General features: G+C 35.2%; 1 protein-coding gene and 1 long non-coding RNA gene across 18 annotated transcripts in view; one reads left to right on the top strand and one right to left on the bottom strand.

The window, feature by feature from the left end:
- LOC128234178 (platelet glycoprotein Ib alpha chain-like) overlaps positions 1-2,264 on the bottom strand; it is a 29,228-nt gene extending 26,964 nt beyond the window's left edge. For 10 of the 15 annotated variants that reach the window (XR_008260897.1, XM_052948221.1, XM_052948228.1 and 7 more), the window contains exons 1-2: positions 2,131-2,264; positions 591-672 (exon numbers count right to left, since the gene is read on the bottom strand). Coding sequence is in view for 14 of the 15 variants with exons in the window: in XM_052948221.1 (XP_052804181.1) it covers positions 591-651 (61 nt within the window). In the remaining variant the exon portion in view is untranslated. Of the gene's footprint in view, positions 1-590; positions 673-860; positions 880-1,248; positions 1,461-1,677; positions 1,994-2,041; positions 2,084-2,122 lie in introns of those variants that run through there. The other 5 variants (XM_052948223.1, XM_052948222.1, XM_052948225.1 and 2 more) reach the window with 5 other exon arrangements.
- Positions 2,265-3,983: 1,719 nt separating this feature from the next.
- On the top strand, positions 3,984-17,884 carry LOC128236045 (uncharacterized). Of its 3 annotated transcripts, none has more exons than XR_008261227.1 (8): positions 3,984-4,078; positions 4,652-4,824; positions 10,198-10,284; positions 11,033-11,130; positions 13,696-13,833; positions 13,949-14,109; positions 14,348-14,533; positions 14,801-17,884. It is a non-coding gene; the product is annotated as an uncharacterized LOC128236045 (long non-coding RNA). The 3 variants fall into 3 exon arrangements; XR_008261226.1 differs by lacking the exon at positions 13,949-14,109 and adding an exon at positions 5,048-5,141; XR_008261225.1 differs by lacking the exon at positions 13,949-14,109.
- The last annotated feature ends 1,792 nt before the right edge of the window (positions 17,885-19,676 follow it).

Genomic DNA, 19,676 nt, shown 5'->3' with positions numbered 1-19,676 from the left:
TCATGCCTTATGCGTGATTGGCTAGTCGATATTATCACGTGATATTACCAAGTTAGGTATATAGCTTAAATATACCACTCGTTTAGATTAATCCTTCGTAGCTCAGTGGATACAGCGCTCGACTGCAATTTTGGTGACACGGGTTCGAATCCGGTCTCCGACACAATTTTTTTACATTTTGGTACCAAAGCGTAACACATTCTATTAAAGAATTGTCCTGAGATTCTTTACAGAGAAAACTTTTTTTGAAGCCAATCTGGTGTACAATCCCTTTAACGTTAATGGTATAAATAACTTTCAACTAAAGTAATGATTTATGGTGGCAATATTCGAGAGAAACGTGCTAATCTTCTAATCTAGCTGTTAGCTATTCTTGTATCATACGATAAGGCGCTCATACCGACTTACGTGCACACTACTGTTAGTTTGCGATGGATATATCAATTATAAGCAATTATCTAAAGCAATTCGCAAAGTTGGCCAAAAAAGTTAACTGGGTCAACTTAACCCGACTTCATACAAGTATGTAAATTAGTTAAATTATCGAAGAGTAACGACCCGATTCATAGAAAGAATAATAACAAACTTACCAATGACATGTCTGCAAACACCATTAAGAAATATCCAAATGAATATCATGTATAAGCCCATTCTTTGTCAATAACCACGAACCTACAAACATAAAGTATGTACTTCCTTAATGAATCCGAGTTTTGTCACAAACAGGATATATATGTGTGTTTTACATACATAACATTCGTTGTACTAGTTATCACTGGTTTTGAATGCGAATACAAATATAAACACATCTTGATACACTTAGTAAATAATATATTTGATTTTTTTGCACTAGTACGGACCTAAACATCAGGTCCGTGGGACTAGATAATAATAGTTTGAGAGATTTCTCTTGGTAAAAAAACGGAAACGCCCGAGCAGATACGAGTGAAGTAATCGTCAGTGTCAATTATAAACTGAACCAAACTCCTCACGCACCAGCTCATATTTGGAATAAATTGATAACAACTGTCGTCGTTGTATATTGTGGCTGGGACCAATTAACATACTCCCAGATTGTAACAATTAACTTTTTGGCATTTATGGGTATTCAGATAGTACAGTACTTCAGGCTGTCATGTGAACTTCTTTTTAAAAGAAAGAGGAATGCAGGAATACAATTTACAAAAATGAAGGAGAAAAGTAGGAAAAATGAGGAATTTGTACTAAAAAAGTAGGAGTTTTACATACCTCTGGGCAGAATTTTGTATTACTCACAGACATAAATTGCAAACTCGAATATATCTTGACGAGACTGCATAGACAGGTCTTTTGACTCTCGTACATCTTTCACCAGGTGTGATCATGAAGTAACCAGCCACAGGATCCCAGTTTGCATCCCCAGTCTGTACAGTCTCATCAAGATGATTCCAGTCTTCTATGCACTCCCAATTGAAACAGTCCTACAAACATACTACCATTTTTCAACTATTAATATAAAGTGATTTTGAAACACACAACTTGAACCAAAAAAGTAGCAAATTGCAGGAGTGTTGAACCAAAAAGTAGGAAAAAGTAGGTAGGAATAAAAAAAATAAGTAAAAAGTAGGAAAAATAACGACCGCTTGACAGCCTGGTACTGCTTACATTTTTGGCATCACAGTTAATCTCAGTGCTTACCTTCTTGAACTCGTGACTCATTGTCATACCGTACAATATTCATAATTCTTAAATGTTGCAATTATATTTAAATACATTCCTTTTGTACCTAACAAAATTGATCTTTACTCCCATTTACATTAAAAGATTGATCCTGGAATCCCATTAATTCATGTCAGGGGTATACATATGCTACATTTAGTGGTATCTGACACCACTGCATGACACTATTGACTATTTTTTCAAGCCACTGGATCATTTTCCAACGGACGACAGGTACATTTATTCCGTTGCAAACTGACACTGTCCGTGAATTACTGACTCCACGTCAGGTAAAACGTTGCTATTCAATATCAAAATTATTCAATCATGTGGTCATACGTACGTCATTGAATTTATTAATTGTACATGTTGGCCACGCAATCCGATTAGCAACATTAAATACTAGATCAAATTAAAACCATACGTGCATACCACGCAGCCGTAGTCGGGTCAACTGACACCAAAATTTGGATGCAAGTAACGCACTGTCATGCAGAACACACTCCCGTTAGGCTGTGGTAAGTTTTTCAGTATTGCCCGTTTTTTTTTTAATTCTTCGATGGTGTTAAAACCCGCTACCCGGTATCGATATTGGGAAAAACCGGTATCACAGATTGTGATATCGGATTATGTTGATACCGGGTTTTTCGTCGCAGTTAATACCGGTTATATGATATTCTCTTAGGATATCCCGGTATCGATAGGCCCGGTTTAAATGTCCACAATATTCTACTATGATTTTAAATATGTTAAAACACAGAAAAGTGAGCTTGAATTATAACAGTGACTTACAGTAGATATTAATTGATTGATAATTGCCTTTTGATGTTAAAATGTAAAATTATGTCCGCCTTGAAAAATTGATAGGGGGGTTATGTCCACCTATACAAAAATGTGCGGGAGGGATTTTGTCCGGGGGGGGGGGGATTTTGTCCGCCTCTCATTATAAGATACATCGATCCCAGCAGCAACCTAACAGACACGACTGCGATCTATATGCAATTGTAAATGCAGTCGAATTATTTTTTACACCAACAAGTTTAATTTTAACACAACTTTCGACGTCGAATAAATGTAAGAACATATAGTTTACTGTTTGGAAAATAAAATAGTTCGAAAAATCGAAATCTAATCAAGGGCGACATATATTTTCCGGGCGTACCAAAATCTTTAAATAGTTAAGACATATGGTGCTGTGGAAGTGGCAATGTGTCGCCTGCAAATACACAAAAGTGAAAGCCATTTGTGTTCGCAAACGCGTTGATGAACAGAACAGAACAGAAAATTTATTTTTGACTTAAGTATTAACAGCTCATCGTCACATTACACAAATATAAAACATAAATATAGAATACACACAAACACACACGCACGCGCGCGCGCACGCACGCACGCACGCACGCACGCACGCACACACACACACACACACACACACACACATAAACAATCAAAATATATAAAGTTTCATTTATAGTGTTTTTTAAATGAATTTTGTATCATTGACAGATTTTTTAGAAATTACTCAAAAATGGAAAGAACAAAAGAAAAAAAAAGGAAAAACATCAATCAAGTTTCACACAATTTAGCGTGCATGATGGTTGATATGAAAGTGAGAATGTTAAATATAATATTTAACACATACATCTTGGTGTATATATACCTATACAAAAAAACACATTTAATACAGACTTGATGGATAAATTGTCCTGTATAGTACATTTCACAGCAAGTTTAAATATAATTATACTTTCATTTATTCTATAATCAGCATAAAAAATATTTTATTAAGTCCACTACATGATTACATTTTCCATTATATGTTTGTGAACTTAAACATCATGTATATGTTTAAATTATAACATTGCTTGAAAATGCATACTGCAGTGCTATATAATTATAAACAATTATATGCATATATTTTTTGGCATTTACCTTTCGTATAATTTCAAAGATATATAACATATAAAATATGATTTTTTTTTTTTAATTGGATGTTTGTATTACTTTGCACTCCGCGAAATATGTTATAACTTTATCACTAGACAGGTACAGCAAAAAAATATTATAATAAAATATGCCTTCAAAACCACCGATCATTATCTGAAAACCATAACTTATTAAATACCAGGTCATGTAATATCGGGATTTTTCATATGATAATCACCCTATATCACCCAGCACAGTATCAACATAATCCGGTATCGTAAAGTGATACCGGGTACCGGGCGATTTCGGGAACCGGGTACCGGGTTTTAGCACCATTCTGAGCTGTGCATTTGGAATACCTCAAAATCAATGAAATAACCGAGGTGATCTGAATGTTCCGTGATGATGCTGAATGCAGCAAAAATGGCTGAATATTGGACGAAATGCGTTGTCGGTAAGTATGATGAGACACGTGGTGTGCTTTTAATGATTGTTGAAATGAAGAGTTTAATGTGGAAGCCGATGGTGAGCTTTCACTAATTCAAATAGTCGACATAAACAGTCGCTACAGAGTTTTTGTTTTGGCGACTCGACGAGTTCATATCCCACTTGTTAAATTTCCTAGCCAAGAATGACAGATCCCATGTAAGTATTGTGTAATCTTTCGGTACTAGTACCCGCTAGTAGATTATTCCAAGGGGGATAACGGGGAACCAGGACCTGGAAAAGGGGAGACGAATCCGAGGCATGAGGCCAGGTAGTCCAAATAATTGTGTTGACGGATATTTTACGATTTTTGATATGGCAAATCCCTCACGTACAAATTGTTTTGTACCAAAAGTGGGTAGTTATTCCGATCAGGAATCCGGGTTAAAGCATATTGCATCACTAAAATATCATAAAAACAAAAATATTACCAGATAATGTTATTTTATATTAGTTCCGTACACAAAAAATAAATATCCAACGAATAATTATGAGTTTGATGTGTTTTTTTCATTTCATATTGTCAAAACATAACATGAAGGACACTTGCATGGCTGCGGTTCACAGTTTTACAACAATCAGAACACCTCGGAGATGGCCTAGATGTTACGATTGTATTAACGAGGATTAACTCGAAGCTTGCCGGAGATTGCTGAGTCGTTAGGATTGGCATAATTGTTGTCTGTGTTAGTCAAGTTTCGTTTTATTGGAAAGGTAAATTCTGTGTTTTAATGCATTTAAAGCTTGTTTTGTGCAAACTATCTTTGCACTTACATCGTAAAATATGAATATAAACCGTTATTATCTATTTTAAACATAAAATACTTCTCTAATTTCTAAATACAATTTCAATATTTTTCAAAACCCCCGTTTTTGCACACTCCCGTTTAGACGTTAGAGGTTAGAAGAATCCCGTATAACACGTCTATTATTTTAGACTAGAGGCCAGGAGCATGCTTGCTGTAGTTGATGGTAAAACCCACTTTCTTAGATGAATATACGGGTTATGCAGATCTATACCTTAAGGAGAGGTAATTGTCACAAATAACCTAGGCTAATTGGTATATTAAAGCATCCATGTGATAATTTCTTTGGTCGATCCCGGGACACTCGTCGTAATGTCAACGCACACTAGGGGGGTCCGGTGGCATCCCCCCCCACGGAATTTTTTTTAAATGGGGAACGTCTGTGGTGCATTCTAGAGCATATCTGGGGCTATTGTAGTCATTTTTAACGTCGGTAAAATGTACCTTTTTGACTGCCATGACATATTTTTTACTTGACATGGTTTGTTTTTTTTCTGCATTTTCTTGAATAAATAAAACCAGATATTTTCCCAGGCTTTAAATGACGTGCTAACCAGGAGGATTAGCAGTCTACTTTCGGTTTCATCAAAACTGGAAATAAACAACTATACGTGCACCTGTTTTCCTGTGCTTTTGAGAACATGCCTTACAAAATATTTATTTTTTCATCACATTTAAACCATTTGCAATTTATGACTTGCTGGTGAGGTGGCGTGTCAGGTCGTTTCTACCACCGCTGCCGATGGAAACGTCTGTGTAACATGCTGTGCATCGGGCGTAGTCGGTTCCTTTTTTGCTGACGGTGACGCACTTGAACTCCGTTGCCCAGCTGTCTTGGTAATGGCTTAACCGTTTCGCCTTCTTGGTGCTACCGACGCAAGTCATAGAATCTGCTGGATGTTTGGACATTGTCCACACTACACTTAACACCACTTTTGAATACACACACAAAGCCAATGATAATCCAAGATATGAATAATATACACAACGATAGTTCGAAAAAAAGTTCAAAACACTAAAATTCCTTATGGACGCGTAAGTTGTTTCAAGTTGTTTAAAGTATAACGACGTATCGACTTTGAAATTTGAATGGGATATGGGATGTTTTCCGTGTTTTAATTTTGTTTTTTTACTCATTTTGTCACTTTCTTTGAACTAACCTTCATGCTCGTTCGTCGGTAAAATGTGTGAAAAATATCAATTCATCAATTAAAAGCTAGCATTTATAAGACTAAACAAATCCATATGAAAACAATGAATTTGTATACAAGAACCCTCCCTGACTCGTTAAGCACAACAATAGGCCAATAGATCAATTATCGGGTGATTGACGATGACCTCGATGACACATGTACCAATTAACAGATTAGTGTCAACATGTCCAGTGTTTTACAACCAGTGTCCCGGACAGGCAAAATGGCTGACTTACATTGGTAAAATTAAGATAATTGATTCCGATATTTTTTTTCATTTTTTTTTTTTATGACTCCGGGATAAACATGCACCCTCCGTGACAGAGATACGATTGTTGAGATGATCCCGGACGTTATCACATGTATGATTAAAGTAAGCTCAATAACAGTTCACAGAGCTTCATTTGCCAGGTTTTGCCCCGGAATATAAATATTTAAGGTAGCCATTTTTTGACACTCACACTTCATCGTAATGCAAATGCTGATTAGTCCATTTGTTGGCAATGTGTATTTTTCAGACCATTTCGTAATCGAATAACATGTTCCAAAGGATAAGATTATTGTTTGGAACATTTGGAACTATCATTTAAAAAATTCCTATGTTCATGACAAAAGTTTTTCATTTTAGCGTTTCAAAAGATCGCGGGATATATACACAGTAGTAAACATTATTGTAATACAGTAATGTATTGCAATAGGAAGGCAAATGCTGCATAGTGTTTGACTTAGTGCGGTACGCATTCCGACATTTACACTACCGGAAAACGACATCGGATTCGTAAACAAATAGTTATTTGTTAATATCATTGATAAAAACGTGATTTTCTGTTAAACAAACTAAATTATTCTTACTTTGATCAATTGGTGTTTGATAATTGGTAAAAATTAAATCTTCATTATTTTTTACATCTGGCCGTGAAAACTGTTGGTCAGACGGACCGACCCAAATCACAAATTTAGTCTGACCGAGTCAAAATTTACCGGTCAGGACCGTCGGACCGACGGTTTTCGCGATGTCTGTGTTTGCACTTAAGTTTGCTTGTAAACTTTAACAATCGCAATTACACTTTATTGAATGAAACCAAGGTCTTCACTACAATTAACAAAATTGCATACAGGCTCAATAGACTTTATATAAGTAAAACAGTTTACTGTAGCTCTAACCTGGAGAGTTGTTAAACCTTAGGGGAATGTTAATTGAATGATGAAATTGTGCACCTGGAGTTTTGTCTCCTGCTTCACTTATTAGAAGCACAGTTATGGCCCATGAATTTACAAAAATGTGTCGTTAAAAAAAATGGACTCCACACACTTTAACCAGCCCAACTTTGCTTTTACCCAATAATTACACCATGAATCACGCAATTCTTTTGTTAAATGACCAAGAGTGATGAAATGATGGGAGAGTGTTGTTGGGGTGATGAAGTTGTGCACCAATGGGGATTAGTGTCCCACTGCACATAATAAAAACAGAGTTATGGCCCTTGAATTAGCTAAAAATTGCATTTCTGGACTTAAAGTTAGTTTGTTTATCATTTAATCATAATGAAACTTTGTCACATTATTCCTTAGCTCAATTTCTGTTTTTAGTGTGATTTTTCACCAAAATTACGGGTTATAGAATGTTAAAAGTTTCAAAGTTGGGTGGGTGGGCGTATTTTGGTAACAATTTGGCATTGAAGTTATTTTTCCATGTCATAACTTCATATTATTGTATCCAGTTGTTATGAAACTTGTGAGAACACTGTTGCATTTTTTGTTGAACAACACTAGGTCAAACCTTAGAGTAAAAAAATCTGTCATAAATTTTTAACTCTTATAAATTTTCTTAAAAAAAATCTGGACACCTTGACACATTTAAACATATCTTCAAATATGAAATAGGCAAGTATGATCATTATATGAAAGCCACTAATCAGTACTTGTTGAATAAATTATAAAGATGAAATTAAATGACAATGTTTGGTCACAATGTGCACATCATGTTCATCAGATGAATCACATCAGTAACTCAAGAGTTTTATGAGTAATGATAAACCTTAGTTATGAAAATCAAACTATTTTTTAATTATATATATATATGGAAAACATTTTTACCAATTTAGGCTTTATGAATGAGGTTCATGAAACACTTTCATTGAAACAGTTTTACAGTAGGTGAAAATTATATATACCTTGGAAGCTGATAATGTATACAAGGGATTATTACAGGTAGCAAAAGGGTTGCAATAAATCACAGGTATCTTTAAAACAACCACAGTGTGGTAGATCTGATTATGGCTTTATGATTTTTTTATCTGGTGCCAAGCTGATTCAAACATTGTGTAATAATGCCTGTATAATGTGCACTTTAATCTATTTTAAACTACTGATAAACTACTAAAAAAGACCCTAGACAAATTGGGAAATTTTGCAAAATGAGATTTACAGATTTGGGAATGTCAGGTCTTTTTTGTCAATTTGGGATAAAGTACTTGCGAAAATTAGTTCTGTAAAAATTGGGAATACAATTAATCAATAAAATCATCATTATGGGCAACAATTCTCTGTGAAATTAGTGTATGTAGCCATGAATGTCAACCAAAAGTGCTGATAATTACATTTATATTTGTTAATGAACGATTTTTCCGATTGAATTGTTCCTGTACTAAAATCCTAGCAAGGTGTAAGTCGAGAAGCTGGGCTTGCAAAGTTCCAGACAGAGATTTCATCTCATTTAGGTTTTTTTCTTTAAAATTGGGAAAAAATATGCATATTTTGCATTGAGAATATATATTGGGTCAGATATTCTGACCTGTGAGATGACCAGAAAAAGGCCTGGCATGGCAGTGATTTTTTATGCAATTTAGTGCCTTCTAAAGGCTGTCCATTTTTCCTAAAATTTAAAAAAAAAATCCAATTTGATAAATGCAGATTACATTCATGATTATAAAAACAATGAATTTCTTGAAATATAAACAAAATCTACAAGACTTACTCTTTCACAGCATAATATGTAAGCATAAAAAAGTTAAAACATGTATATTAGCTATTTTGGCCTGATTTTGTAGTTTTCCAAAATCGACTTTTTTCCCAACTTGCAAGGTACAGGCAGTAAAAATAATTCCAAAAAATTCACTGCATGGCTATTTCTCAAGCAAAAAGATAGGTTGATCCTTTGGGGAGTTTTTCACTGGAGATGCTTAATTTGTTGTCCATATATTTCATTAAACAGCATTGAATGTTATATCACTAGCAATGAGGAGTTACGCAATGAATCCTACCTATCAACTGATTTAAATAGCATTTTTAGCTCACCTATTGTGATTGCCCTGTGTCCGTCGTAGTCTTCCGTCGTCGTCGTCCATCGTCAACAATTTGACTGTTAACACTCTAGAGGTCACAATTTTGGCACAATCTTAATGAAACTTGGTCAGAATGTTACCATCGATAAAATCTTGGACGAGTTCGATATTGGGTCATCTGGGTTTAAAAACTAGGCCACCAGGTCAAATTAAAGGAAAAGCTTGTGAACACTATAGAGGTCACATTTATGACTATCTTCAGGAAACTTTATCAGAATGTTTATATTGATTAACTCTAGGCCAAGTTCGAATCTGGGTCATATGCGGTCAAAAACTAGGTGCCCAGGTCAAATAATAGGAAAAGCTTGTTAACACTCTAGAGGCTACATTTATGACTATATGTTCATGGAACTTGATAAGAATGATATTCTTGATGATCTTTAGGTAGAGTTTGAAACTGGGTAATCAATTGCCCTCGCCCTTATTTCACACTTGAATTGGATCAGGTGCATTTGTCTATTTCCTTATTTGACAAAAAGACAGGAACCAATTATTAAGTCAAAATGTTGCCAAATTAACTTTGTCTGCTCATTTACTTGAGTATTCCTTATCTTATCCTTAAGTTGCAGGTAACCTTGTATTCAATATGGATAAATATATGTTGGAATAACTTTTCTTAAACATAAACATGATGTTCATGAATCATAAACCTCCTCAAAAACAATATATGGTATTAAAATTGTTAAAAAGTTGTATAATTTCTTGCAATTCATATTCCTTCTGAAGAGCTTTGTTTCACTTCAGGTGTCTTGAGCCATCCTTGGAGGCAGCCCAAGTAACAACATGAGCAACATGTAAATGATTGTACTGTGCAGTACCAGGGAATAGAAGGTACACATATATGCAGGGCTTTTTCTATAGTACCCACGGGTCCGACTATCGGACCCATTCCCAAATCAAAATATAAGATATTTTTCCCAATCTTCAGAAAAAAATCCCAATCAATTTTTTTTTTTTTTTTTTTTTTTTTTTAGAAAGTCTTTTTACATGTACTGGATCATTTTCAACATCATATCAATTATGTGATGTAAAGTTTCTTTGATAATTGAATTCGGAAATCATTGATTTTCATCACATTCAGATATCTGTATGAAATATTATCTGTCATGTTTAATTTATTGCAATAGATATTTACACCCAAGGATTGATATTTCAGCCATTTTGGGTCTTTTAAAGGGAAATAAACTAAAATAAATCCATTTCCTAATTTGCTGGAGACTAGACAGCTTTTTCTTTTAACTGTAAAATTTTCCAATTTTGGCATTTTCACGACGCAAAATTTCCCAAAATGTCTAGGGTCTTATTCCCAAATTGGGCAGAAAAAGCCCTGATATGCAATGACTAATGGAATGTTTCAATTACAATTGCTTTTAAATTCTGACTTTTCACAATTTCCTGCCATTATTGTCCTTTAAAAAGCATGATTCACAAAAAGTAATCGAAACACACTGGATACATGTAGTTTGATGTGGATTGTAACTGCATTGTATAATGATATTTTAATATTAACTGAAATTAACTATAATTGATTTCAACCTTTCTTACAAGCAGCCATGATAAGTGGATTAAATTTTTTCAGTCTGCAGCTAAAAAGATACAAAATGAAGAGAAGGGCATTAGCAGCTGGCAAAGGTTTAGGCCCTGCAGCACCCGAAACCCCTTAAACTGAAGATGAAGGTGAGTCCCTGGCGTGGTGTACATCATATGTGCGTCAGTGCGTTTGTTAACAATAGTCGTGACCCGGAAATGACTCACTTGGGTTTTTTCCAATAATTTGGTCATGTGAAGCTGGTACAAATACGACCGCCATTTGCATCTATCAAAATGAGTACTGTTCTGTTTCGTAGCCGTTCTGTTGCCGACTTGTACAGCGTTATTTGAGTGAAAGGGGTGTCACATTTAGTGATTTTAGGAAGCCTGCGTTAGTAGAGCTGTGTAGTTTGGCAGAAGAGCTGAGGATTGAGGTTGATCCCAATGGATTTTTGGAAGATCGTCCTGAAGTTGTCGGACCGACAGGGCTCATCCTAGACAGAAATTTTAGGGAGAAGTGAGAACGGGGGAGGGGGGTTCCCCCTCCTATAGGTCGGAAAATTTTGAGATTTTAAATGTCAAATGGTGGGTTCTGGTGTGTCCTGGACAACTTTTCTATGCATTTAAATAGGTGTTAAAATTGTTTTTAAAATAGTCATACTGGTTGTTTTTAGTTGGAATTAATTTGTTGTATATACCTTAAAAAAAAAGTCAAGTTTCAAACATTTTATTACATGCAAACGGTTAACCTATCATGCACACATACATATATATCAGAATTTAAATACATGATGGCATCTTGTAACTCAGTTACACTCTTGTTTGATGTGTAAGAGGGTGAGGGCCCATTCATGAGATGGCCAAGATCAGCACCTATGGCCCCGGCAAGCTGGAGGTGGTACTGAAATTCCTCCTTGGGGAGCTCCCGCTTAGGCAGGTGGTAGGCAGTCTTAAGGAGCTTGGGGTCAAGCTCGTCATCCTTACACAGTTTGGCCAGTACGATTTTCCTCATGGGTTCCTGGGAACGCAGAACTGTCTCTCCAAGGCGGCCTTGTGCTGATTTGCTGAAAAATATTTTGCTGAAAATACACATACTTCTTTAAAAATATTTCACAGTATCTCATCATTTTCAGCTGTCATTTAAAATAATTTGTGCATATATTACAACATGTTTTTTTAAATATATAAAACCAGACACCTTAAAATTAATACCACTTTGAATTTATTTATCTGCGGACTTAGCAATGCTTCTATTGTTTTAATAAATACTTACACAAGCCATGTCTCTGATGATTGGTTGTTTTTGCTGGTTGGTCATGTCCAAGGGTGTAGGCGTTGTCCAACTTAGCACATCTACAAACTTCGCAGTGCCATTTTTTATCTGCATCTTGTTTATACCAACTGAAATTATTTTGATAATTTAACTTTTTGAATGATTCTTATTTGAACTGTCGATCATGTCATCACTATCAACATCGTCAGCTTTACGTTTCAGGCCTGGGGAATCCCGCAGAAGCCACGTAGAAAGCATGATTACTATTAAACAGAATGCAAAATATCTCATATTGATGTGAACCGTTCGAAGAAAAAATAATGGAAGCATTTCTGAAATAAAAAACAACAAACCTGGAACTGTGATTCGCACTTGCTCTTCTCGCTAACTTCGCAGTAATCACATCCAATTAAGTTCATTTGTCATCAGTCCACATCATATAAACCGCTATTGTCATAAAGTATAAATCCTAATTGGCACAAATTGACATTTACAAACATCGGCAAGTGTAAATATTAATCCCTTACAATTTTATTACATCGATGACGTAGCGCATGTACACAAAGTCAATGGTGCAAACACGTGCCTCGATTGAATAAAACAAGCGTTCTCATTGGCCGAAGTCAATGGAGCATATTTACTATGTTTAACACGTTTGGCTGTTTGTCAACTGAGCTGACAGACGGAAGGCGGAGTCGCTCTGTTTTGACAAGCGTTAGTTCTTAGCGATATCGACTTTTTGATCTTTGAAAAAGTCGGCGAAGTTGACTTCGCTTTGATCTTAGAAAATAGCGAAGTTGCCGAGGGCAGGGCGACTTAATCGCCTAAGTCGCCTGGTAGGATGAGTCATTGCTGAATGACATGTGCCTTGTGTCTCCACAACGGCTGTCCGGGGCTACCGATTTGTCTATCGTGCCAGTGCTGTCAATTTTTGACATTTATAATATCTTAATTAGGTTTTATAACTATGACAAGGCCTCCCTAAGGTCATATCACCAGTTTGAGAAATATTCATGTTCCAAGAAGGCTATACACGAGATCTTGAGACGGTGCCATATCCAAATACTGTTAAGACTCTGTCAGTATATAGTGGTTATATATTTACTTTGATGATGATGATGATGATGATGATGATGATGATGATGATGATGATGATGATGATAATGATGGTGATGATGATAGTGGTAGTTATGTAATTCTTTTTATAAAAATCTTGTAATTATGCATGTACATTTACCACCATTTTTAAAAAAAATATTTTTTTAAATAACATACAAATTCCATGTGTGCAAATATCATGAAGTTTAACAGCAAAGGGTATTTTTCAATTGTTTTATCAGAAGCTTGATTAATTGTTATGCCATCATTGTGAGTAAAAACAATTCAGCTGCATATTGAATCAATAATGCATAAAATGTATGTTTTATTCTTTGTTGCAGCCTTTGTTGCTGTGAAGGCCAATGTGAAACCCCGGACAAATGATGAAGACCCAATAACCAAGAGAGGCAACTACAGCTGTTGGTGAAGAATAGTGACGAGGGATCCATTCAATCTGCTTATTGCAGTTGCAAAGGAGGGTAATGGTCTAATTTACTATTCCTTAACTTCACTTCATTTATAATAGTATCGTGATAAAGATCCCCTCTATCTTACTGGACCATATAACCACTGGCTATATTTGTTTAACTGCAGTGTCTACGTCTCACTAACATGCGGGGTACTGGACACAATTTCTCACATACTCAGAAGAGTTTGCAGCCAGTCTGGAGATTGAACCTAGGACCTCCTTTGTGCACAAAAAATGCTATACCAACTGAGCTAACCAGCCCTGGATAACTTGTATTCTTTGATCTGTATAACGGTTCAGTACTGTGAACATTTTTTGAGTTATACAAAAGACATCCAAAGATATAATCTAATATTGAATTTGTTATTTTAGATCATATTTTTATCATAGCTTAATTATTGATACTGTTATTTAAACCCACTCCAAATTATAAGATATAACTTTATGCCATATATTTATCTGTAAGTTTGTTTAGGCATGGTTGTTTTGTGGCTGCTCAACTTAATAACATTGCTTTTTAATAGCATTGATGGATGCTGTAGACATGTTGTGGCAACCCTCTTCGAAGTCCTTGACTTTGTATAAGACTTCAAGAAGACCAGCTGCACTTCAGGTTCATGAATGTGGGTTCGGCATGCTTCTCAGGCCAATCAACTTGGCAAACCTATCCCTGCTTCACAACTTGAGACTTCAATTATGGCGGAGCCCAGGTATATTTCATTTGTCTTTAGTTTAATATACTTTAAGATAATTTCTATATTAAGCACCCACCATATGAATTTAAGTCAGAGGTAATAGGTGAACTAAATGTTTTCTAAAATTAACCAGGCTGTGTCTGTATTAGTGATTGGCTCAGGCTAAGTACCTATTTTGAGTTAATGTAAGTATTGAAAAAAATAATTTCTCCTGCATTGTATGTTTATTCTCTAGCCTTTTCTTACATGTCTACAGTTAAAGTTTTTGTTTCCTGTTTGCAGCACACAGACAGCAATGCCACTGTATTCGCCATTGTCTGACGAGTATCCAGTGCCTGATCCAAAAAATTTCCTTGAAAAAGTGAAAAGTCTTCAGCCAACAGCCTGCGGATTACGTGCCCTGAAAAGGACTATTAACTGCATCCAATTTTCATAAAATAACACATTCACAGGCTTTGCCTTAAAAAAAATTCAGCACTTGTCCTTTTGGGCAAGTAATAGAAGAAAACCACTTGCCCAAAAACAGTTTTACTTGCCCAAAATAATTTAAAAAAAAATAAAACAAAAAAACACTAATAAGAGAAGTATTTAATTAATAAGCGTCCAAGTGTCTGGCAGACGCTTAGGCACTTATAAATTGAATACTACGAATGCTGAGCATATGGAATGCTGTGACGTCACCAATTCATGCATAAATATACGAAAGCTAATATTTAGAACGTTCATTTAGGTTTTTTGAATTGTTGCTGAAGAAATTATGAAAACAGGGATTTAAATTTCGGAAAAATGCACTTGCCCGTTCGGGCAACCACCTAGGAATTTTGACTCGTCCAAAACAGTATTAACTTGTCCCCGACTTCGGGCAACCCAGTTACGAGGAAGACTGCATTCAACTGATTTACATCAAACAGCAATTGCTTTACAAAAAAATTCAGTGTTTGCCGAAAACTCTATACCAGACCCCATATTATTTCGACAGTGATTTGAAAATAAAGCCCGTGACATTTTTATAAAGACACATCTAGGTTTAAACATAAACATTGTTCTGTAAAAGTTCCTGGGCTAGTTGTTTCTAATGAAGACCCAGTTTTAGCTTGTTCACCAGATGGAATAGTTGACTGCAAAATATGTGGGAAATTTTTGATTGAAATAAAGTGTATGTATAAATATAAGTGTTTTTACCCTAAAAATGCCTTGAAACTTTCAAATGTCTGTGTTGAAGATGAAAACAATAAGTTAACATTGAGGAGTTCACATGCATATTTTGACCAAGTACAAGGACAGATGGGAGTAACTGGCCTCACGAAATATGTGTTGGTTGGGTACACACACAAAGGCATTTGTTCCTTAACTGTTGACTTTGATGAAGCATTTTGGAATAATTCTAAAAATAAGTTGTTAAATTTTTACACTGATGCATACTTTCCTCTTCTGAAAAACATGCTATACAAATTGAAAGACAAATACATTGCCTGTGATCATGTCATGTAGACAACATTACAGTGCTATTACAACTGTTATTTTGATAAAACTTTTTAACATAATTATATTTTTTGGAATCTAGAACATATGTTAAAGATTGTTGCTCTTGTGAGATCAATTTATATCTTTAAGGTATACGGTGCACAAATGGCATTTCTGTATTGTTCCATCCATTTCATTTTGATGCCTTGTGATACCATATCATAATGCCCCCCTTCAAAGAAGAGGGATATATTGCTTTGCACATGTCGGTCGGTCGGTCGGTCCGTCAGTAGAACAAAGCTTGTCCGAGTGATAACTCAACAATTCCTGGATAAATGGTTATCAAACTTGACAGGAAGGTTGGGCCTGACCAGTAGATGACCCCTATTGATTTTAGGGCTCATCGGGTCATAGGTCAAGGTCACAGTGACCTTCAGTGGTAAAATAATTTTAAAGCTTGTCCGAGTGATAACTCAACAATGCCTAGACCTATGGTCATAAAACTTGATATGAAAGTTGGGCATGACTAGTAGATGACCCCTATTGTTTTGGGGGGTCATAGGGCTGAAGGTCAAGGTCACAGTGACCTTGAATGGTAAAAGGTTGTCCGAGTGATAACTTGACAATGCTTGCACCCATGGCCCTCAAATTTGACTTGGAGGTTGGGCCTGACCAGTAGATGACCTCTATTGATTTTAGGGGTCAAAGGTCAAGGTCACAGTGACCTTGAAAGTAATTTCGACAATTCCTGGACCTATGGTCATCAAACTTGACATGATAGTTGGGCCTGACCAGTAAATGACCCCTATTGATTTTGGGGGTCATTAGGCCAAAGGTCAAGGTCACAGTAACTTGACAATGCTTGCACCCATGGCCTTCAAACTTGACATTAAGGTTCTTGGTGACAAGCTGATGACTCCTATAGATTTTGAGGTCAAAGGTCATGGTCATAACGCACTCTATCCTCACACTTTAAATGGTCATAATTTTAAAACTGCCTCAACAGCATCCAGTGTCAGTGACAAATCAGCTGTCATTTTGGTCCATGCTTATTTCATTAAATTGTGCATATAATCCTGACAACATGGCGTTCAGGGGGGGGGCATAATGTTTCACAAACATCTCTTGTTTTAGTATAATTTGTACATGCAAGTATATTGCTTTCCTGATATTTATACATGAAAACCATCAAAGGCAATATATCTACAATTCAATGTTATGGTCAAAGGAAAACAACCACAATTGCAATATGCTAGCCAGCTTTTAATGACAATGTTACACACTGACAAAGTTATTGTTTGTTTTGTTCAATATTTCAAATACAATTGGAGCAATCTTTAAATTTAACAAAAAATCATATTTGTATTAATATTTTAGTGAAAAAACTTGCATATTCTTTCTCTACTCAAATTGCCATTGAAAATGATACAAACATCTTATAGAATCACTAAGCACCAAGAATCTCATTATTGTATATCTGGTGCCTTAAGATGATATTGTGAATTATTTTAGTAGTCAGAATTTGTCATTTGCATTTTAAATTATAAAATTGCTACTGGTAAGCAGTCTTAAGTTCTTTGTTGAATTGATGAAGGTAACTGTTACTAAGTTTTTATCAAATACTGCATTTGTATAATTGTGATAAAATATAGTATCTGAATATTAGCTTCAAAATTTGTATCCAGCTCTGTCAACAATACTATAATGTTTGTTGGTTTAAAGTGTTATTGAATAACGTATTCATATTGAAACATAAAAGTCTCTTAAACATAAAAGTCTCTTTCTGCATGAGCTTTCGTACCATATTTGATGTATAATATTGTTCAATGTTTGCATCTGCTGTATATTCCATCTATCTTCTGATATGACAAAAAGCAAGTTATTAAATGAGGGAGTAAATGATCCAGTTGTTTTTGTGTACCCGACTTTACCTACAAGATGTAGGTTTGAATGGTTGAGTGGAAATTCAAAATTCAGGTTCAAGAATATCATCACACATTTATTACCAAATATAAGTATTGTACATACACATTGATTTCATACTTCCACTTTGGGTTTTGATTTAAAACAAAAGTATACATTATTCCCTGACATAAGGACACATGTACATAAAATGCTTAATTTTAATAACTAATAAGAATGTATACCCATAAACACATTTGGCAACAAGAGTGGCATATACTTTCGGCGAGACATGGCTGTAAGTTGCTAACAACTGCAACAATTGTTGTAATTTGCCTCAACAGAAATCGAAACTTCAATGGAATTAATCCTGACAAAATTTTAAAGGTCTTCATTCTTCGGATAACTCTTTCAACATGAATTCTAACAGAGGCAATTGATCTTGAACGTATAATTGCTTTACTGCTGAGGCATTTTCCATGTGTAAATGCCGGTATATTAAGTGTAGCTTTCTTTTGAAGTAACAAGTGCCTTATATTAAAACCACGATCAGCCATTATATCATCGCCTTCTTCAATATTGTCTAAAACTCCTAAAACAATTTTGGCATCACTTATAGAACCTGAGTAAATGTTAGATAAAAATGTTATAGCCCCAGATAGAAATATTCCAATTAATTGTTTGAAATGTATTTTTGCATGCTTATGTTTTGACCATGTTGCCTTTTGAGCAACTGGTCTTAATGGCTTTTGTACAAAGTCTCAGTAAAATCAATAATTGCACGTGTTCTTGGATATCTAGCAAATGATTTGGGTAAGTTTACTTTGACTATTTCTTTTGAAGGCCATACAATTAAAGTCTTTAAACACTGGACAGGTGTAGCAAATTGGTCTAAGAGATTAAAAAATCGACTGACATTACTACATACACCAAACAGGTAAGACAAGTGTTTATTTCCAAATCCCATTCGAATTTTAGCTAAACAGATTAACATTTCTATGAATAATGATTGTGATGTTCTTTTTCTCCCTCGGGTTTGGTGGATTGTATTTACCATCCCAAAGCTTAGTATTTTGCAGGCAATATCCAGTCAAAAAGCCAGTGAAGAAGTGCTACTGTTGGGAAACCAGTATATTGAAAACATGTACCATTATTTTTAAAATATGGTGAATTAAGTCAACCGATGTGTTATCAAGAATGCTAATGTGCTACTAATACTCTCTTTCTTAACATCTGGGTTATTTTCGCACTGAATTATATCCTGAAACACAGGTATGTTTAAGTTGCATGGAAATATATTTTCATGCGTGCGGTTATCAGTGCTACGAATATTGTTACGAATTCTTCGTTTAACCAATATTTAGTCTTACATGTTTGATACATTATAAACATACAAACAAACTTTCGAGCATACGAAATGATGTTTTCCAATTTTCTCAACCGATAGGTCCTGATGTGGCCTGCCACAATTTTTGATCCACTGTTTACAACGGTCGTGGCTCTGTTAGTGAAGGAAATGGCATAAAAAAACGTCTTTAATGTGTGGCTTGTCTTTATACCGACTGTCACTTTTGCAAGTTCCCCAACTGCAGCGTTTAATAACCATCTTGTGTTTATTTACTCTTAAATAACGATTGTTTAGATGAAAACAGCGTTTAAATTTGGCGCTATCAATTGACTTTGTGTGTACCGGTGTCACGTGACGTAAATATTGGGAAAACCCACATTCGGATTTCCGGGCTTGAAGCATTACTTGTGAACACGATGCAGTATTAAGATATTCATCAGAGCT

Source organism: Mya arenaria, chromosome 5, assembly GCF_026914265.1.
Source record: "Mya arenaria isolate MELC-2E11 chromosome 5, ASM2691426v1".
NCBI classification, from domain to species: domain Eukaryota; kingdom Metazoa; phylum Mollusca; class Bivalvia; order Myida; family Myidae; genus Mya; species Mya arenaria.
This window is presented reverse-complemented; position numbering and strand designations above follow the sequence as displayed.